The sequence below is a fragment of the Nyctereutes procyonoides genome, unplaced genomic scaffold (assembly GCF_905146905.1).
Source record: "Nyctereutes procyonoides isolate TBG_1078 unplaced genomic scaffold, NYPRO_anot_genome, whole genome shotgun sequence".
In the NCBI taxonomy this organism is placed as follows: Eukaryota; Metazoa; Chordata; class Mammalia; order Carnivora; family Canidae; genus Nyctereutes; species Nyctereutes procyonoides.
In genome coordinates, this window is record NW_026575117.1 from 13,117,231 (window position 1) to 13,139,936 (window position 22,706).

The 22,706-nt window shown below is 37.7% G+C and overlaps 1 protein-coding gene across 4 annotated transcripts in view; it reads right to left on the reverse strand.

Moving 5' to 3' along the window:
- Positions 1–22,706, reverse strand: part of KCTD3 (potassium channel tetramerization domain containing 3) — a 54,699-nt gene that overhangs the window by 26,219 nt on the left and 5,774 nt on the right. For all 4 annotated transcript variants that reach the window (XM_055334053.1, XM_055334052.1, XM_055334051.1 and 1 more), the window contains exons 4-10: positions 20,892–20,965; positions 17,745–17,803; positions 17,383–17,463; positions 16,060–16,200; positions 15,290–15,380; positions 10,103–10,293; positions 182–297 (exon numbers count right to left, since the gene is read on the reverse strand). In XM_055334053.1, coding sequence (XP_055190028.1) covers positions 182–297; positions 10,103–10,293; positions 15,290–15,380; positions 16,060–16,200; positions 17,383–17,463; positions 17,745–17,803; positions 20,892–20,965 — 753 coding nt within the window. The remainder of the gene's footprint in view (positions 1–181; positions 298–10,102; positions 10,294–15,289; positions 15,381–16,059; positions 16,201–17,382; positions 17,464–17,744; positions 17,804–20,891; positions 20,966–22,706) is intronic.

The following is a 22,706-nucleotide window of genomic DNA, read 5'->3' on the forward strand; positions in this document are numbered from 1 at the left end:
TTGCAATACAGACAAATATCAAATCATGCTGTACCATCTGAAACTAATCTACGTCAATTACACCTCAATAAGAAGTACCTACAACAAACACTATTAATTTCACAAAAATAAAGCAAATGCATAATTAGCATGAGTTTCAGAAACACTTTCATTTCTGTAGTAGGCTTTAGTGAAAACCAACCTGCCAGTGCTGAGTGACAGCATTCCACACTCCCACTTTCCCCGTATGGCTCGTAGCCACCAACTGGTTACCGATAAAGAAGAGAGCATCTACAGGAACGCCAAGGCTGAACACTCCTTAAATGGTAAGAAAAAAATAAAGAGGTTAAACAGTCACTATCTTTAGAATTAATCAAAACCCACATCAAAAACATTGTGAAGGTGACTAGTTTAAATCTGTTTTTGTTTCCCTAAGTTATACACACTAGACACTTTGGGAACCAAAAATAAGAAACTCAGTAAGCTCTTAAGCAGCTTGCAAAACTCCTAACACAGATAAAATCTGCCCTAAGGAATCTCACACTGATAAAACATTGTATTATCTGAAGCTATGGTTCCCACACTTGGGTAACCAGCAAAATAACCAGGTAGATTTAAAGTGAACAAAATAAAAAGATTCCCAAGATTCATCCCAAGCCTGCTAAATCAGATAACCCACTACATTTTTATAAAATCTATAGGACATTTAGCTACAGCTTGCTAATGAACTCAGCATCTGGGAACTACTGATCTGAAGACACAAACTTGGCAGCCTCAACTACCTAGAATGTTTCTAGAAATCTGGACACACACACACACACAGAAAAGAAAAAAAAAAGCAGCAAGAAATCTTACTAAAAACATACATTCAGGCCTTTATTCAGAAATTATTTTAAACTCCTTGTTTCCCAGCTTTGCAGATCTCAATTTAATTCATTCAAAAGGCATTATATTAGGCCATGGGATTAAACAACATGAAAAGACAGGATATTACTAGGTACGTATGGTTTAAAAGACAAAAAAATGCAAACAACCAATTATAACATAATGCAACAATAGCTGAAGGATATACAAGGTCAAGCAACATCCAGAGGAGTAAAGGACGGTAAGAAAACGGGGTTAAGGATATTTCTCAGAAAAAAAAGCCAACTGAGTTGAGTTTTTTTTTTTTTAAAGGTAAACAGTCCGTCAAATGGGGGTCAGGAATGGGCAAGCCCAGGGAATTAGAGAAAAGGGAAGACAGGATGTAGGGGAAGGAGGTTGTAGGGAGCAAATATACCACATTAAGAGCAAAAGACACAAGAGTATCTAAAGGAGAGAATTCTAGGGTCACCGTGGTATGGCATTATGGCCTTTACAGTTGTTTCTGGACAATATATAAGAGAAAAACAATGCATAAGGCTTTGAAGAAACAAACCAATTAATTCCAATTGCAGCATGTATTAAAACATAAGCCAAAAAATTTTTTTTTAAAAAGCATAAGCCAGAAAAGATAACGGATTTCTGTTACTCTTACACCAGTGCAGGGTATTTCTCTTTCTGTTCAGAACTTTACTACATCTAAGACAAAACGAGCCATAATAAATAACACCTTAAAAATTCTTTTTTTTTTTTTTTTTTAAATTTTTTTTTTTATTTATTTATGATAGTCACAGAGAGAGAGAGAGAGAGGCAGAGACACAGGCAGAGGGAGAAGCAGGCTCCATGCACCGGGAGCCTGATGTGGGATTCGATCCCGGGTCTCCAGGATCGCGCCCTGGGCCAAAGACAGGCGCCAAACCGCTGCGCCACCCAGGGATCCCACACCTTAAAAATTCTTAACCAGGGGTGGCCTGGCAGTCAGCCAAGTGTGACTCTTGATCTTGGGGGTAGTGCATTTGTTGTGCTGGGTATAGAGATTAGTTAAAAAAAAAAGAAAAGAAAAAAAGAAAAAGAAAAAGAAATGCTTAAACAATCTTGAAAAAGCCAAGCGCCTTATAAGAGGAAAAACGACATACACTGGACAAAAAGAAAAGAAATAAAAAGATTGGTGAGTACTGCTAGGAATATTTTATATATATATATATATATTTTAAAATATATATTTTAAAATTTGTATATAAATATGTATTTATACACATGAATATACCATCTCAGCCCAATCAAAAAGAAATCCAGCAAAATAAAAAATAAAACATAACAGACACACAAAAAGCCAATAAACTCTTTGACCAGTGTGAGAAATAAACTTGCCACTTCAGAGTAAAAAAATCCTCATTTCACACTCAATTTTAAGAAGTGCTTTAATTTTGAGGCCAAACAATGATTTAGAACATCTGAAACCACCTATATTCAGGACTATGGCCCACATGAAAAGTAGATATAAAAACAAGAAAACCAACTAACATCTAACATTACTTTATAGAGAAGGATGAGGTTCTGGGAAATCAAGGAAGACATTCTGAATGATCTCAAGAAATGTAAAGTGTCACTCCTACTTAGGCTCAACAATCTTGGCCACTATCCACAGGGAAGACACAGTGTTAAGTAATGACAAGTTCCTGTCTTCGGGGACCCTTTCAGCACAATATTGCTTATAGCAGCAATCTAGTAGCACTGCCTTATACAAGGTATAATGAAAGGAGTTCAGCCTCTGGAAGAACTCCATCACAGACATACCAGCCCTAGCAATTCTCTTTGGATGGTGTTGTCAAGTTCTGAAGAACATTTGTAATAATAAATGGTTTCTTTTACTGGACATGAACAAATTACTATGTACCATCTTGTAACATAGCTCCCTGCCAACACTAGCCTTTGAAAATAAAGCAAGGCATAAAATCTCCTTCCCTTGCTGGTATGTTACAGTGGCTACCTGTAAAAAGAGGGGGAAAAAAAGCTTAGCTTACTTTCTCTCTGTATCATTACTAGTGTATCATAATTTTAAAAATTTAACGATAAGACTTTTTTTCTAAAGTTGCTAGGAAGGACTTCCACTCCAGTCATATGGAATAAAGACTGGCATCAGATCATTCCTCATGGGGCCACAACGACAACATACTGGCCAAAACACCTGAGGCAGCTGTTTCCAGGCACCAGAAGACGGAGAGATGAGAAACAGCCAAGAGAAGCCCTGAGTTCATCCTGGCTTTCTGGCCCTACCACAGAGAGGTGAAACTCAAGTGCAGACAGATGCTTTCCCTGAATCATGAAGAGAGCCTGAGATCAGAGTGCACAGCCCCTGGTGGCTAGAACTGGTGAGCAAGTTAGAAGGAAGGGGGCAACTGCACCAGGGTGGGCGTGGGGAGGGCACAGAAATTGCACAGGAGACTTCAAAATGTCTCCAGACTTTCCACATGCCCCCTAGGGGTTTCCTATGCCCTGGTAGAGGCCGGACTGCACCTAGGCAGGGGAAGAATCGAAGAATCCCCCAAAACAGAAGAGAGGCTGCTAGAGGACTGAGCACTGAGTGGAGATGACAAAGGTTACATGGGCAGACGCCAGGAATCTGGGCTTAGTGGGAGTAGAGAACCCTTGCGGAACACCTCAGATATTCCTTCAGTGAAGACTCCCAAAACACAGCCCTTTGGAATAAGGACCACACCCTTGAAAAGCCGCCAAGCCCTGAAACAAAAAATAAAGCAGCGGGAGGCTACCTTCCCTTACAAAGCATAACAACTAGCCTAGCAGGATCAAGAAGACCCTGCAGTAATTTAAGTGCCTGCCAGGATAAAACATGTATTTTAAAGGAAGATAGCATCCCATGTCCCTTACCTAAAGTATCACATACATGTCCAACGTATAATCAAAACTTCCTAGACATATAATGCAAGAAAATGTGACCCAAAATTAAAATATGAGATAATCTAGATATTGGAATTAAAGTGAGAAAAAATCAAACACCTGTAATGAATATGTTGGATTTAATAAAAAGTAGAACATAATGAGTAAAAAGATAAGAAATCTCAGCAGAGAAACAAACTAAATTGGAATCCAGAGTTAATTTTAGAGCTTAGGAGTCCTATATCTCAAATGAAAAACTCACTACATGGGCTTAACCACAGAGTGAATATTGAAGAAAATAGGCTAAAGAAAATTAAAGACAGATCAAAAAATTTATCTAAAGAATGAGAAATAAAGAAATGGAAAACAACAACAAAATAACGTTTCAGTGATCTCTAGGCCAGTATCACGTGGTCTAATAGAAAACTAGTTCCAGAAAGAAGAAAGGAGAAGAGAAAGGGATAGGCCCTGGAGTAGAAGGGAAGGTGAGGGAAGGAGGGAGGGAGGGAGGAAGACAGAGAGACACATACACTGAGAATTCCCTTAGCTGTGCCAATCAAAACTGTCTCCAGACATTTCCACATGCCCCCTAGGGGATAATTATTATCCCTAGTTGCACACGTCTAATCTGGAATATAGAACTATTATAAATCAATAGGATGACAAACTCAAAAAAGAGAACAATGACTTAAAGACACTTCCCAAAGGAAATAATACAAATGGTCAATAAGCACATGAAAAGATATTCAATATCATTAATCAACAGGGAAATATAATTAAAACCAGCATTAAAATCACTTCATAACTCACCCCATACACTGCTAGCAGAAATGTAAAATAATACAACCACTCTGGAAGCCAGGTTGTTTCTTTTAACATTAAGCATACATGTTTCACATGACCCAAAAACTCCACTGTTAGGTTATTTACCTTGAGAAAACATATACACAAAACAAAAACAGAAAAGAAAACATGTCCAGAGAAAGACTTTTTCTTGAATTCATAACACCCCTGAATTGGAAAAAAAACCAAATGTCCGTGAGCAGATAAATGTATAGACAAATTCTGGCATCCTAATTCAATGGAATATTACTCAGCAATAAAAAGAACAGACCACTAATACATACAATATAGATGAATTTCAGAAACACTATGTTAAATGAAAGAAGCCAGACACAAAAGAATACATACTATGTAATTCCACTCAGGAAATCCCAGACAAGAAACCTACTCCATGGTGATAAAAAACTCAACTGTGTACACAATGGGGTTTATGCTGAATGCCTGGTTTCCTACACTTGATCTTAGCCAAAAGGCTGAGAAGCGATGAACGCCTGGTTTCATTTTGGAAATCTGGACATTTTATATGTGCTAGGGAGAGGGGGCCTGTGTGACTAGGCTCCAGTAATAAACCTGGGCACCAGGTGTCTAATGTGCTTCCCTGGTAGCCATCACACAGGTATTGTTACGATTCATTGCTGGAGATAGTAAGCCTGTCCTTTGAGACACCACTGGAGGAGAACTCTTGAAAGCCTATACCTGGTTTCCACTGGAATTCACCCCATGTCTTTTTGCTGACTTTGCTTTGTGTGTTTTCACTGTAATAAATCCTAACTCTAAGTAGTTCTTGCTTCATCCTGTAAGTCCTCCTAGTAAATCATGGAACCTGGAAATGGTCATAGGGACCCCTCACAGAAACATAATTCTGAAGTTCAGAGCAGGGGTCCAGATTGGCTATATGAACATGCAAGTCATCAGCACACAGAATCCAAAGCCATTAGAGTATATGAAATCACCAACAGAATAAATATAGAGGAAAGATGAAATCCAAGGACTGAGCTCCAGGATACTCCAACATTTTGAAGTCAGTCAAATGAGGAAGAACTATTAAAAGGAACTGAGAAGAAACAAAGAGGTAGGATACAAATCATGATTATACAGTCTCCTGGAAACCCAGGGAAAAAAGTCTTCAAAATGACTCACTAAATGTATCCAATGACAGCTCTAAAGTTTTAATAAAATGAGACCAAGAAAGGACCATAGGATTTAGCGGAGTACAGACCACAGGTAATACTAGCAAGAACAGTTTCATGAAGTGGTGAGGGCAAAAGAATGATTAGAGCAACTTCAAAAAAGAACAGAAGAGGACACAGAACCAAGATCAGACTCCTTTCTCTTGCTTTAGGAAAACAGAAAAATGGAGCAAAAACCGGAAGAGACTATAGGGTAGTTTTTATTGCTATTCTTAACAGAATTTCAGCATGGTTGTATGCTGGTGGAAATGATCCAACAGAGCGCACAGTACAATGAAAGAGAGAGAAGAAGAGCCACTGGAACAATGTCCTTGCACAGGTGAAAGCAAACAGGATCTGGTATTCAACTAAATATAAGGAGCTGGCCTTAGAGTAGAGACAACTTGATCACAGTAACCAACATGTACCCTATGTGAGCACAGATACACCAAGATGGACAGATGTTGATCTTCTCCATTTTCTCAATGAAAATGACCATGAAGTCTAAAGAAAGGCAATCAGTTGAAATAGTCATTTAGGAGAGTGACAGAAATGACAAGGATAATGCAACAGGACTTCTGGGTAGCTTTTAAAGGCCACTTGAGGGCAGAGGTCATGAATTGAGACTAAGTACTGAGCGCATTTCTTTTCCCTAGTCATATTTTGTTATTCAAGTGGAAAGGCGGGTTTGGCCAGGGTTGCGGTTTCTCCAGGTTTTTCACAGCGAAGAAAGTGGTACAAAAAAACGTGAGGCTCACGCTAGTGTGAATGTAATGACAGAATCGAAACCTGATAAAAAGGGAAGTGATAAGTAAAGATCCCCATGGAGTTAAAGAATTTTTGAGCTGGGAACTAGAGCCCATAACTTTAAAAGAATAAAGGACAGTGACCCAGAAGAAGCTGAAGACTATCCCCCAAGCACAAGGCCAGATGACATGAGATTTGAAATTTGGGGAAGCGGGGTGGGAAGCTAGGGGAGAAGGGAAGCAAAATGGTCTAGAACAATAATCCTCAAAGTGTGGTATGTGAATCTCAGTCTAGAAGTCGGAGAGGTCAAGACTATTTTATGTAATGTTAAAGAATTATTGGACTGTTTTGCTCTTATTATCTCAAGAGTGTACAGGGGAGTTTTCCAGACACTACATGATATCATGGAATCATCATTATGACAGCTAACAAAATCTATGTATTTATTCTTATGTTTTCTAGAATTCTCTGTGTTGGTAGCTTTAAGATATAACTGTAAATTTCCCCAAGACTAACTTAGTTTGTTCTAAATACTTCCACTATGTTCTTAATCCGCTATCTTCAGTTTTAGCTGCTATTATCTCTGTAAGCTGATTATTGTTCAATAAGTTATTTTAAAATCTAAACTTTCCTTGAGTTTACGAAGAAATATACATTTTGTTCTGTTTTGCAGTATTGCTATTAAAAATGCTTTGGAAACACTCGTAAATTTTTAAAATTTATCTGAAACTGTATAAAATACTTTATTCTAAAATAAATTTATTCTAATAAAGTTTTCATCTACTTATTGATGATTTTTGGCTTTAAAAATGAAAAAATTGGGATCCCTGGGTGGCGCAGTGGTTTGGCGCCTGCCTTTGGCCCAGGGCACGATCCTGGAGACCCGGGATCAAATCCCACGTCGGGCTCCCGGTGCATGGAGCCTGCTTCTCCCTCTGCCTGTGTCTCTGCCTCTCTCTTTCTCACTGTGTGCCTATCATAAATAAATAAAAAAAAATTAAAAAAAAAAAATAAAGAAATAAAAATGAAAAAATTAGAATATTTGCCTGTTCAACCCACAGCTGCACCATCGATGTCTAATGGTGTTGACAAATATATGTGTAATATGAAAGGGGGACTGGGAAACACTGAGCAAAACAGGAAATAAATATTAGAAATAACAACTTCAAATGTTGATAACTTGCCTTATTTATGCCTATGAAACAAGACATTTTTTTAAAGATTTATTTATTTGACAGAGACAGAGATAGCACACGCAGGGAGAGCGGGAGTGGGAGAAGCAGGGAACCTGATACAGGGCTCGATCCCATGACCCTGGGACCACGACTCAAGCTGAAGGCAGACATTTTTAACTGACTGAGCCACCCAGGGGCACCAGTGGAAAAAAATATATAAATAAATATGTGAAAAGTCTTTAAAAGCCAGACACTGTTATAAAATTTCAAACTGGGAATGAAAAAGGCACTGAAGCACCTTACAGGGTACGTTATGACATTGCACTGGCGAGAGAGGTGCGCCCAATTGCTGTAAAGCTCAGAAGGCCTTGAAGACGTGACAATGCTGACTGCCTGCTGGATAAAAGAAATCACCATGTTGCCACTTTCCAATTGCACAGTAAGTCCCTGAATTAGATACCTGGCAGACATACCTGCCAGCAGGATGTTTTTGTCCTACAAACAGATAAATATACAGATGTAGCGGGACCTGGTATTTTGCTTCTGTTAATCTGGCATCAGCACCAACCTGTCATTAAAGATCTTTGGTGTGAATGTTTGGCCACAGACGGAATAACCATGGTGTTCAAAACTTTTATGAATCTCATGCTTGACCCTTAAGCGTCTGTATTGACGTTTGTGCTGACGGAGCAATGCAAGGTGGATGAGAATAGCGGGTACCTCAGCACCAATGAAAGGAAGGACACCAAACTGTACCAATAATCATTCCTCATGGCCACATGCTCTCAAGAAAAAAAGGCCAATTTAACTTCAGAATGGCCTTGATGAAGCAATGAGTATAAAAATCTGTACTAAATCTTAATTTAGTAAATACTAAAACTTAATTTACTATGCGTTCTTAATATTCTGTGTGACTAAGTACTATGTTTGTGTCAAGGAAAAGTATTTCCTTGCATGCTAGAGCTGAGAGCTAACCTAGCTGTTCTTTTCACAGAATACCATTTTTATCTGAAAGGAGGACTAGCAATTCCAGTTCCGACTTGAGTATTTGGTAGACTTACCACAAAAGTGAACAAAGTAAACTGGTTACTTCAATAACAAAAATTCATGGTTTCAAGTGAAAATTAGAATTTTGGAAAACTTTCATCTGTCATAGTGAATATGATGGTTTCCCAATACAAAGAAGTTTAGGGATGTGATCAGTAGTTATAGTAATAAGTGTGACTTGGGGTTTTTTTGGAGATGTTGTACAATGAAAGATATCAACACTTGAAAGATCTACATAACTCAGTAAACCAACATTTTCCAAATGACCAATGCATGATGTGACAAAATCATGATAAAAGATTCATTTAAAGTACAAAATAGATGGATGAATTTTAATTTAACAGAGTATGCAAAATTCTCTGATACAATTTCAAATGTTTAGGACAATAGCAAAAAAGCATAGCCATGGTTATCTGAAAAGACTATAAAAATGTTTTTCCTAACTACGTATCTGCATAAAGCCAAACTTTCTTCATATAGTTCAACCATGGGGCGCCTGGTGCCTTCAGCTCAGGTCATGGTCCCAGGGTCCTGGAATCAAGCCCCGCGTCAGGCTCCCTGCTTGATGGGCAGCCTGCTTACCCCTCTCCACTGCTCGTGCTCTTTCATGCATGAGCACACTCTCCTTTTCTCTTAAGTAAATAAAATCTTTAAAAAACAAAAACAAAAAAACCGTAACGCAGCACACTAAAAACACAGACATCAGAATTCAATAAAATAGTAAAGGGATTTATAAGCTATAAGCCAATGCCACTCTTCTCACAAACGTTTCTGGAAAACAAAGCTATTTTTCATTAAAATGTTATACAATGTTACCATACAATGGGTTTATTATTGTTATTTTTAAACTGATTAATATTTATAAAGATTTCAGTCTTAATCCCCATTATGTTAAGTAATGGTATAATCTACACAAGCAAAATCTCTTGATAGTCCTGAATAACATTTTAAGGATACAAAGTAGTTCTGAGATTAAAACGTTTGAGAAATTTCTGGTCTAAGTACAACAAATGAGGAAAATCAAGAAAGTTATTTACCCTGCCTTCAGGCCCCATAGTATAAGAAAATGGAGAAAAAGTAGTCAACACTACCTGGGATCTAGGAAAAGCACATTCTCATAAAGCAGCCAGGTTTCAGTCGGAGCATATTGGAAAAATATTCTTCCCCTTTCCTAAAACATCATTTTTTTTTTCCCTTCTTACCAGATCTTTCCTCTTGTACTGAGTGGTCCTATTGTCACTGAACCCTGGAAAGATGATGCAGCAGCTCTAGCTAAGTAATAGCGGGGTTGGTTCTTACAAAGATGGGCAACCCCTCTTAAACTTCAGAATATTACATATACCAGATCAAACTGCAGCATAAACATAAAAAGATTTTCCCTACCAATTTCACTTCCGCTCCCTCCATCTTGGACGCTCCATAAGATGATGCTACTCTCTGAAGCAACAGCAACCATTTTGTCTTTGTCTCCATGCGGACCCCCAACTACTTTTGCATTTAAAGCTACTCGCTCAATAGTCCAATCCAAATATGGGCTTGTAAACACTTGTTGCCATCCTGAAGATTCTTTAATTCTGTTAAGTAAGAATAGAAACATGTGAGACTCAGGAGCAATTAAGCAAACAATACAAAGGAATGTACCAAAATTTTTAATCACAGCTATATTTATTAAATATAAAATTTTGCCAATATATTTCCTCTACAAAGCCAGAACATTATTCCTAAGGTATCTTATTTTTACATACAAAGGACATATAAACCACTTAAAAAGAGATCAGAGTTCTGTATTTCTCCAAAGTTCAGAAAAATCCTTTAAGTTTGAAAAAAGTTCTAACAGCTTAAAATAAAAGATTGTTTCTTTCACTTTTCTACACAGAAAAGTGCTACAATCATTATCTATGGATACGAATGGCCAACAAAAATCAGAATTTTAGGATAATTATTCCTTTCAGTGATTTAATCAGCTATTCAGTTACTAACTGAAACTACCTACAATCAACCTACTATTTTTCGTATTTCAGGTGACAGAGGTGATAGTCCATCCAAGCAAACCAAGACAAAGTAGTAATCTGGTATACATACCATTATGCATTCCAGTATCTTGGACAAGCAAATGAGTAAAATGTAGGGCTTTGGAAACCCTCAGATTTTAAAAGGTTTCTTTCTAAATGAAAAAATTTCATAAGCCTATTTTTCCCCATAAATAAAGACCTATCAGGTTCAGATTTGCAGTTCAGTGAATATAAATGCTTTAATATTTCATTTGTGATAAACATACCTATAATTTTTTTTCTGCCTTATCTGAATTTAAGTCTTTCAGACATGTATTCTACATGCTTATGGAGCCAGCCTTCATACATTCAGAACTTAGAGTTATGCAATCACAACAACGAGTGACATAAACTTTGAGTATCTATTTTTAAAGTTATACCAAACAAATATGCAAAAACAAAACTGTAAAGCTTTTATTTGCCTTGCCTAAAGAGAATAAACACAACATGAGGAAAATAAGTGCCCGTTTATTTATATACTATTTGACATATTCATCACAAAAAACAAACTTCAGTATTCATAAAAGATGAATTACCTAAAGACCTAACTGGAATCACTTTAGCTTCGTTTTTGTTTAAAAATACAGCCACAATTCACAAAAATATGCAATTCAGCCTTCTTACTAATTGCAAGAACTAATGATTTCTGCAACTCCAAAGGAATACATAGAAAATGTACAATACTTTTAAAGAAAATGTACAATTTTTCCTAAGCATTATATGGTCTGCAATTACCCACTTCGGCCACCAGATGGCATCATGTGTTATGACAGACAAATGGAAATGATCATTTTAATAAACTCTAAGCATTTACCAACACTGAGATATGAAATATAGATCCTTTTAGGAACTGTCAAACTGGACACAAAGCAGGGATTGCCAGCACTTTAAGAATGACAATATGCTGCTACATGGATGCAGACATATACTCAGCTCTTAACAGTGTTCAATAAAGAGATGCTATATTGATTTAATGAGGTGACCAATGTGATTTTGTGATCATTAATCTAGAAATACAATAAAACTGTACGTGATATAGTCTTTTGCAGAGATCATACTTCTACGTTATCTTTCTCTGTAAAAATTAGGGTACTATGAAATAAAGAGCTGCTGAAAAAGTACAAGACTTGAGATAACGTATTTGAGAATAACATTAGAAAATTTGATTCAACATGATATGCGATACTTGTTTTAAGTTAAAATTAAATACAAAGCTGAATATATATATACACACACACACACACACACATATATATATATATACTTTATGATTTTCCAAACAAGTAATACAAAAGTAAAAATATGTAAAACAAGACAGAATGAGCTCTGAAAAGCACTCCATCTTCTTCCTCCTGCTCACTGGACCAACACTGTGAAATCAGGACAGCTATGCAAAGAATAGGATTATCTTCCACATTATAATCTCAAAAAAATATAGTGGAACAATCACGCCTGATGACATTTTGAAACTTACTATATAAATACTGTACTTCAAATTTATGGGAATATATTAAACGTCAGAAAAACAAAAGAGAGTCTAAAATTAGATCCAAGTATACATATAAACAAAGAAAAATAAAGGAGGGCGTTCAAATTCAATGCAAAAGTATAATTTATGTGATATATAATCAGAACATAATTAGCTACTACCTACCTGAAAGAAAAGAAATAGATTCCTAAATCTCACACCATAAAGCAAAAGTAAATTCCACGTGGATTAAAGATTTAAGAGAAATACAAGATCAAAGAGGGCAGCAATTTACATAACTCTGGAGCACCTGAGGGGTGCAGTTGGTTGAGCATCTATTGGACTCTGAATTTCAGCTCAGGTCCAGGTCTCAGCGTTGTGAGATCAAGCCCTGGTCAAGCCCCCTGTCAGGCCTTTGTGCTCAGCACGGAGTCTCCTGGAGATTCCCTCTCCTTCTGCCCCTCCCATTCGTGCTGGCTGTCTCTCTCAAATAAACAAACCTTAAAAAAAAAAAAAAAAAAGGAAACCACCACTCTTCGCTAATAAAGACACATAAAAGTAAAGCCTGAGAATGTAGAAAATTAGCGAATCTAGTTGAGAACATACAGGGATTCCATGTATTATTTCATTTCTTAGGGTTTTAAATTTATTAATATAAAAAGCTGTGGAAAAACAACTTGTGGAAAAGATTATACTATTAAAATAATTTGAATATTTCTTTTGAAATCTTTTTATTGCCACTGTGTTAAATGACTTAACTGTACATAAAGAAATGGAGTATGTCCTCAATTCTTTTTCTTTTGTCACTATGCATATTAGAAAGCAAAAGGTCATGGTCAAAAGCAAACACAAAGAATGGAAAATGTAACAGCATCCTTCTTCTGTTTGTCACTCAGTGAGTAAACCTGTGCAAAACTCCATGTCTCTGTCTGGCAAGCAGCAATCTTTAGCACTGCTGAGCAATAACATCAGCTATACCTGGAAAACTGATTATAATTATTACACAATTTGTCTGCAATTTATCAATAAAAATATGTACGTAATATTTAAACAAATAAAAAGGTGAAGTCTAGAATAGTTTCCTCACATTATTTATTATTTATCTTTTTTTAGTTTCCTCAATTTAGATCCGTAAGTTTAGTTCAAAACACTTCCTAAAAAAAAAAATTCCTTCTTTCAAATCAGTCTTGCTTCATATATAAAAGTCATCCCCCAGGATATCCAGGTGGCTCAGTGGTTGAGGATCTGCCTCAGGCTCCAGGGTATGGTCCTGGAGTCCTTGGATTGAGTCCCACACTGGGCTCCCCTTGGGGAGCCTGTTTCTCCCTATGCCTATGTCTCTGCCCCTCTCTCTGTGTCTCATGAATAAATAAAATCTTTAAAAAATAATAAAAGTCATCCCCCAAAGAAATCATCCAAAGTCATTTCCATAGCATTTACTAATTAAAATAAAAAACAGAATGCTCTCAAAATGAAGTTTGCACTGAATCCCTACTACAGTGAAAATATAAAGCAGAGGGATGCCCAGGTGACTCAGTGGTTGAGAGTCTGCCTTAGGCTCAGGTTGTGATCCTGGGATTCTGGGATCGAGTCCCACGTCGGGCTCCCCACAGGGAGCCTGCTTCTCCCTCTCCCTATGTCTCTGACTCTGTCTCTTATGAGCAAATAAATAAAATCTTAAAAAAAAAAAAGAGAGAGAGAAAAGAGAAAAAGCATAGATTACTGTTACAAAAGGCTTTTTTACACATATGGCAAACCTATCATAAAGTCAGATTAGAAAAGTATATCTGGGATCCTTTAAAATGTTATCTGTAGGGATCCCTGGGTGGCGCAGCGGTTTGGCGCCTGCCTTTGGCCCAGGGCGCGATCCTGGAGACCCGGGATCGAATCCCACATCGGGCTTCCGGTGCATGGAGCCTGCTTCTCCCTCTGCCTGTGTCTCTGCCTCTCTCTCTCTCTGTGACTATCATAAATAAATAAAAATTAAAAAAAAAAAAATTCAAAAAATAAATAAATAAATAAAATAAAATGTTATCTGTAAACTTTAGAAGACATTTTAAATATTTTTAACCTATTGTGGGTATTTTTAAAATCTAAACTTAGTAATGACAAATTGTTATATATTCTTTTATTTTTCAGCAGTTAAGTGGGATCACAGTCTAGGCTACACTACCACAACCACTATACCATTCTATCATCAGTATCATTGTATACAGTGATTCTGAACTAAGAATCCTATCCCATCTTCAATTTAAAAAACAGAATCACTAGTCTACACTCTTCCTAATTCTTTTTTAGTTTCTGAGCATGCAAGAATTAATAAAACCAAACTACCTTAAAAAAAAAAAACTACCTCTGGGTAAGTCTCACACAATATAGGTATTAAACTGTATCACTTCTGCCCACAACTGTCCCACTTCACTACCTCACTCCCAACTATTTGATAGTCATGAGGAGTGTAGAGTCTTACTCTGTCCAACTACGGAGTACAAAGGACTGAAATCATTACAGACAGAAAATCACAGGGCTCATGTTACTAATACTGCCTAGTCATTTAATATAATAGTTAAATGATTCAGAAACTGAACATAATAATAAACAAAAAGAAATAACTTCAAGATACCTCCAGTGATATCACAGTTGATATCAAGTGGGAAGTAGACAAAGGCTATCAGTAATACTTACCAACTTAGTTATAAAAATAAAAACAAACTAAACCTAGTGAAGAGATACAGAAGTGAGCAAAATATGTAGGAAAAAAATACGACGACTAGCCAACTCTTAAGTCCATAAATATAAAATCACAATAATTATTTTTAAAAAAGATTTTATTTATTCATGAGAGACGCAGGGAGAGAGACAGAGATATAGGCAGAGGGAAAAGCAGGCTCCATGCAGGGAACCCGACGCAGGACTCGATCCTGGGATCATGAGATCACACCCTGAGCCAAAAGCAGACACTCAACCGTTGAGCTATCCAGGCGTCCCAAAATCACAATAATTAAAAACAACCCCCTCTCCACAAGTAAACCATTACTAGTTCTACAGTACCTGTAACACACAGCAAAATGGGCATATGCAGCTACAATCCAGTTGTGATGGCCAGCTACTATGAGAACTTTTCGGGGATCCACAGGAAATCCTGTTGGGTTTAGAAAAAAAAGTATTTTAGGTTCTAAAGCAAGGGTTGGTAAACTATGGCCTGCCCATTGGCCGTTTCCAATCACTTCTACCTATCTGGATAAAGTTTTGCTGAAACACAGCCACGCGCATTTGTTTCCATGTTGTCCTCGGCCGTTTCCACGCTGCAATGGCAGAGGTGAACAGTTCTGACAGAGCCTAAAATGTTTACTGTCTGCTTCTTTATATAAAAAGCTTGCCAACCCCTAGTCTAGAGATTGAGAGCAAACTGATACCACATACTTTTTAAGTAAAAATTATCTTACAGGAGACTTTTCAAGATATAAATATTAAAAAGAAAGATGAGGCAAAGACTACATTTTAAAAAACTAATTACTGGGATCCCTGGGTGGCGCAGCTATTTGGCGCCTGCCTTTGGCCCAGGGCGCGATCCTGGAGATTCGGGATCGAATCCCACGTCGGGCTCCCGGTGCATGGAGCCTGCTTCTCCCTCTGCCTGTGTCTCTGCCTCTCTCTCTCTCTCTGTGACTATCGTAAATAAATAAATAAAAAACCTTTAAAAAAAAATAAAAATAAAAAAAATAAAAAACTAATTACTTGGTATTACTCAGAACTAAAGACATGTTTTTTTTTTGGTTTTGTTTTGTTTGTTTTTGTCTGTTTCTGGGGTCTTTGCTTACCTAGCCGAACAGTCTCTTCCCCGGTACTGGAGACAGCAGGCTGGGCTCCGTTTCCCCGAGCTTCACCTTCTGTAGAATTTAGTCCATTCCTAGAGCCAGCAGAAGACCTAGTTGTGTTGTTTATTTTACGACTGGGAATACCTATAAAAAGAAATCATAAGATACATTTATTTCTAAGCTTCAGGTACTAAAAATTCAAAATTTCACATTATAACAAAGAAACATATAAATGTGAATTTCACCACAGCCAAGCTACACCTTCCAATACAGCAATTTATGGCAAGTGATTTAATTATCATAAAAAACAAAATGAAAATGAAATAAATTCTTTTAACAGATTTCTGATACTTATCATGTTATATGTAATAAATAAAATAAAAATAATAAGTTTTACTTTATTATATTCCATTTTCAGCTAGCTCTAGGTTCCTGAAATAAGCCATTAATCCATCCAGTCTGTCACCAGTGTTTATAGTACAGTTGCTTTGTGTTAGGTACAACATACTCATGGAAATTTCTTTTTTTTTTCTTTTTTTCTTTTTTTTTTTTAACTTTTATTTATTTGTAATAGTCAGAGAGAGAGAGAGAGAGAGAGAGAGAGAGAGAGAGAGAGGCAGAGACACAGGCAGAGGGAGAAGCAGGCTCCATGCACCGGGAGCCCGACATGGGATTCGATCCCGGGTCTCCAGGATCGCGCCCTGGGCCAAAGGCAGGCGCTAAACCGCTGCGCCACCCAGGGATCCCTCATGGAAATTTCTTTACAGCTTGCTTCCAGTGTCTTTTATTTGAAGGTGAATTTTTTTTGGAAGGAAATCTTGCTCAGAAGTCCACCTTAACACAGGCAAAGGCAGAAAGTCTCGCAGCTGACCAAGGCAGGAGCAAGGACGCGCTGCACCTGCCTCTCTGCTGTACACCGACCTATCTCTCTGCACAGCTCCTGCGGTTCTACAGAAAGGACAGCCGCCTGACAAACAGTCCTGGAACAAAGGGGCTGGCAAACTATGGGCCAGGGGTGTTGATGTCAACAGAGCTGCTCTGGTCTCATCTACTCACTTCCCCAGAAATGGCAGAATGGAGTGGTTGCCACGCAGATGTTCTAGCTCGCGAGCCTGTCTGGCCTTTTACAGATAAGAAAAAGTTTGGCACATCCCTGCTCTGACATACAGGATAGTATGACTTCTGTTAAAGTTCTCGACATTTCTGGGATCTTTAGACCTGAGAAACTCAATCATCGAGGAAGAGACTTTCCTCTATGTATGCTTGTGCCTTGCTTACTGATTAAAAAAAAAAAAAAAAATTAAAGACTAAATAAAGTAGAAGTACCTGGTGGAGGCAAATAACCATGAAAAAGGACACTGCCGCAAGATGAGCGCTCCAATTCTTCACACAGGAGAAGCCTTCTTACTGAAAACATTTCAAAGCAAACTTGTCAAGAGTACATGCAAACAGAAAAATAATACTCCATTTTTATTGTCTCTAGTTTGAGAGGGTAAGGAAAGAAAAGAAAATGTTTAAGTTAAATCTTAAATCAGTTGACATCTATTTACTATGAGAAACCACAAAATTTAAGAAGCACACTGAACTCATCCATCCAAAAACAGGACCTGGTATAAAATCTATTTCAGGAGGCAAGTTTGCTATGCGAAAGGCCAAATCATAAATACAAACTATCAGACAACACATACCTAGTGGAGTGATTCCATAAAATTCTGCTTCATGCCTGAGAACATTAATACTTACTCCCCTATAAAAACAAAAACAAAAACAAATAAATGATATACATCCTCTAGCACCAGCAACTTAGTTTATCATCTGAAGCAGAAGGAAAAAGTACTAGGTTCTTAACGTGAACAAAGTCGGTTGCATGGAGTGGGAATCAACGGGCACAGCACAAAAGATATTTAGGGTAGTACAGTAATAAAACGATGGACATGGGTCATTTCACAGTTGTCTAAACTCACAGAATGCACAACACCTTGAGTTAACTATCATGTAAGCTATGAGCTTTGGGTGGTTTATGACGTGTCACTACAGGTTCATCTTTGGTTAAAAAAAAAAAAAATCCATTCCAGTGAGTGATGTCGGTAACGGGGGAGGCTATGCATGTGTGGGAGCTGGAGATGCACGGGAGACCTCTATATCTTACTCTCAATTTTGCTGTAAACCTAAAACTCTTCTAAAAAAAGGTCTTTAAAAAGAGAGAAAAAAATTCCCTGTGTTTAATAAACACATGCAACTGCAATATTAAATTGCTTTTATTTGTCAAATTGGTTGGGACTGGTTTAACACAAAAACAGTTACAACTTTCTTATTCTATTTCAAAACCATTTGGGATCCCTGGGTGGCGCAGCGGTTTGGCGCCTGCCTTTGGCCCAGGGCGCGATCCTGGAGACCCGGGATCGAATCCCACATCGGGCTCCCGGTGCATGGAGCCTGCTTCTCCCTCTGCCTGTGTCTCTGCCTCTCTCTCTCTCACTGTGTGCCTATCATAAATAAATAAAACAAAAAAAAAATATTTAAAAAAAAAAACCATTTGTGTTAACAGTACAATAGTACTGGCTAATTACAAGGTAGCTCAGGACACAAGAATTTGATGGCAGGTAGAGAATTAAAACACAGTATTTTTTTTTTTTTAAGATTTTATTTATTTATGAGAGAGACAGAGAGGGAGAGAAAAAGAGAGGCAGAGACACAGGCAGAGGGAGAAGCAGGCTCCATTCAGGGAGCCCGACGACGTGGGACTCAATCCCAGGACTCCAGGATCACGCCCTGGGCCGTAGGCGGCGCTAAACCGCTGAGCCACCCGGGCTGCCCAAAACACAGTATTTTTAAAATTCTTTCCTCTCTTCTTTTGAAAGGTACTGCTCAGGGTGGCTCAGCGATTTAGCGCCGCCTACGGCCCAGGACGTGATCCTGGAGTCCTGGGATTCAGTCCCATATCGGGCTCCCTGAATGGAGCCTGCTTCTCCTCCTGCCTGTGTCTCTGCCTCTCTGTGTGTGTCATGAATAAATAAAAACTTTAAAAAAAAAAAAAAAGGTACTACTCAGAAAATTTTAATTTGCTAGGCCTCTTTAAATAAAATAAGGCAACAACTTATAAGTAGAGCACTCAATAAATACAAATATTTACTTCTAGCTAATTCTGCTTTCCTGAATAATCTAAATTGTGTATCAGTCAACAAGGATACTGACTAGAAGTAAATTTAGGCTTCTTTGATCAAATGCTATGGGTCAAAATAACTGTACTCAAGAAGTAGTAGGTAACTTATTTGCTGTCTCCATCAAGAAAAAAACAAAAGCTCCAATTAACTACTTTATATTTTATTCATTCAATAAATACCTATTGAAAAGCTACTATATGTACTATTTCAACACTGGAAAAATCACAGGAAACAAACCAGACTAAAAAATTATCGTCAAATTCCAGTGAATGTAAGCCAAAAATTATACAGTATTATAGAGAAGCAGGTCAAATAAACAGGTTTTTTTTCAATTTTTTAAAAAGATAAAAAAAAAAAAAAAAAAGGGATCCCTGGGTGGCGCAGCGGTTTAGCGCCTGCCTTTGGGCCCAGGGCGCGATCCTGGAGACCCCGGATCGAATCCCACATCGGGCTCCCGGTGCATGGAGCCTGCTTCTCCCTCTGCCTGTGTCTCTGCCTCTCTCTCTCTGTGTGTGTGACTATCATAAATGAATAAAAAAAATAAAATAAAATAAAAATAAAAAAATAAATAAAAAGATTTTATTTTTGGGATCCCTGGGTGGCACAGCGGTTTGGCGCCTGCCTTTGGCCCAGGGCGCGATCCTGGAGACCCGGGATCGAATCCTACGTCGGGCTCCCAGTGCATGGAGTCTGCTTCTCCCTCTGCCTATGTCTCTGCCTCTCTCTCTGGGTGTGTGTGACTATCATAAATAAATAAAAATTTAAAAAAAAATAAAAAGATTTTATTTTTAAGTAATCTCTACACCCAATGTGGGACTCGAACTCACAACCCTGAGATCAAGAGTCACATGCTCTACCGACTGAGCCAGACAGGCACCCCTAAACAATTAGAATTTTAAAAACTCTATGTATAAAAGTATAAAGAGATCCTCACTAAAAGTTCACTGGGAATATACTGAATAAAAGAACAATAAAATACAAATTAGACTGTAAATTCTTGGTAGGAATACAGACTACAGCAAAGTCAAAGAAATTACTTAAGTGGTCATTCATTTGTCTACAAAAACCCATGTTAGATCCCGGAAATAGAGAGTACAATGCTTGCTCTGTTGGAATTTACAGTCAAAAAGAAGAGAGACTAATGAAAATGGAATATATGTAAGGAATGCTGTAGTAGTGGCAGGACAGGTAACCATGAAGACCTGTATCAGGTGGACACAACAAAAATCACTGAAGAAGTCAGGATTAAGTCAAGACCAGAAAGCGGTGAAACTATCAAAGCGAGCAAGAGAAATTACGTAGGCGCAAGATGATAGAGAGCCTTAAGGAACAATAAAGTCCCAAATCCCTAGCCATTAATCCAAGCACATACTAAAAAGGAGTTTTAAGCAGAGTAGCAACCAGATAAGATTCATACTTTTAGAAAATTATTTTGGCTACAGTGTGGAAAACGAATTAGAGGAAAGGAGGAATGAAGGCAGGAAAGTGTTTAGGAAGCTGGTGACAGGAGTCTAGAGGAAGAGAAGATGGTGGCCTCTATCTGGGAGTTTAATTCTGAGGTAACTTTCAAGCAAAAATAATCTGGGGGGGGGGGGGGGCGGGACTTTCTCTTCACAAAATATACTAAAACCACATCACTAAGAATTTACTCTAAAAGAATGCATTTCTTACCGTAAGTCTAGCTCTTTTGTCCGAAGAAAATTTAAAATGGGTGCAAATGCTGCTGGATCTCGATCAATAAATATCTGGAAATAAAGAATTGTTTTATTTTTTTTTTAAAGAATTGTTCTTTTTGCAAATTATAAATTTAAATTTAATATGTGTAACACAACTGTAGGGAACAAATACTGATTTAAATTCTATATTTACTTGATTCCACTCTTAAATTTGAATGTTTCTAAAGCTGGAGTGCAGTTTTAACTGTATGCATTCAATGTAGTATTAGCTCCCCACCCCAAAAACCTCTTAGTATATTGATAATAGTTTAATTTGTAGGAAAAATGGCATCTATTATCGATATCTTCGGTAAGAGTGACACCTGAGGGAAAATTTTTATCTGAAATATACTAGAATTCAGTAAATACTTCTAGAACATCATGAATAACTCCTTATGTCACCATTAACTATTGGTGACAGTGATTGTGACTTACATAATTTGTGATTCATATGTGAATCATTAGAACAACAATATACTTTTATAATACACACAGTGGTAATCAAGGAAAGTCAATATTGCACATTGCTGTCAAAACTGTAAAAGAGGGGTGCCTGCCTGGGTGGCTCAGACAGTTATGGGTCTGTTTTTAGCTCAGATCATGATCTCAGGGTCCTGAGATCGAGCCCCCCATCAGGCTGGGCTCCCTGTTCAGCAGGGAGTCTGCTTCTCCTTTTCCCTCTGCCCCTGCCTCTCTCCCAGCTCTCACTTTCATTCTCTCAAATAAAAATAAAAAAAAAAATCTTAAAAAAAATTGGAAAAGAATATTATTCTCATAACACTTTTACATCCCATTATCTCAATTTCCTCAAGAGCTAGGTAGGGATGGGAGATAACAAAAAACATTTCTTGGGCAACTGTAAAAGAGGGGTGCCGGGTGGCTCAGTGGTTTAGTGCCGCCTTCAGCCCAGGGCGTGGTCCTGGAGACCCAGGGTAGAGTCCCATGTCAGGGTCCCTGAATGGAGCCTGCTTCTCCCTCTGCCTGTGTCTCTGCCTCTCTTTCCTCTCTCTCTCTCTCTCTCTCTCTCTCTCTCTCTCTCTGTCTCTCATGAATAAATAAAATCTTTAAAAAAAATTTATTAAAACCATAGAATGCATACCAAGAAAATAAAGTGCTTTAGAAAATATGAAATATATAATTGATAATTTTCTTCAGGAATGTAGACTAACAGTATTTTGAATCAATTATAAACATCTGAACCATAAAACTGAACACTTTTTATTTATTTTTTTTTAAAGTATCTTTTTTTTTTTTTAAATTTTTTTTTTAATTTATTTATGATAGTCACAGAGAGAGAGAGAGAGGCAGAGACACAGGCAGAGGGAGAAGCAGGCTCCATGCACCGGGAGCCCGACGTGGGACTCGATCCTGGGTCTCCAGGATCGCGCCCTGGGCCAAAGGCAGGCGCCAAACCGCTGCGCCACCAGGGACCCCTGAACACTTTTTAAAGCTTAGGTTAGTCAATTAGATAGGGGAATGACAGCTTAATAGTAAAGCTCTATTTATACTATGATTACATTTATACAATGAATGAGGCTGTTCTAGCTTCATAAATTCTTGCTTTTGTTTTTATTAGAATAAGAGGTTGGAGAAGCACCACAGATCAGTGAGATCTTACTACTGATGGCTTTTTTATAATCTCATATGGACATACTTGTTTTTGCTGCCTTATTTCATCTCCAGATCCCATGACAGCAAATAAATACCTTTGGCCAGTTTGTTGCCTCCAAGCAGAAAGCTTTTTTTTTTTTTTTTTTTTTTTTTTTTTTTT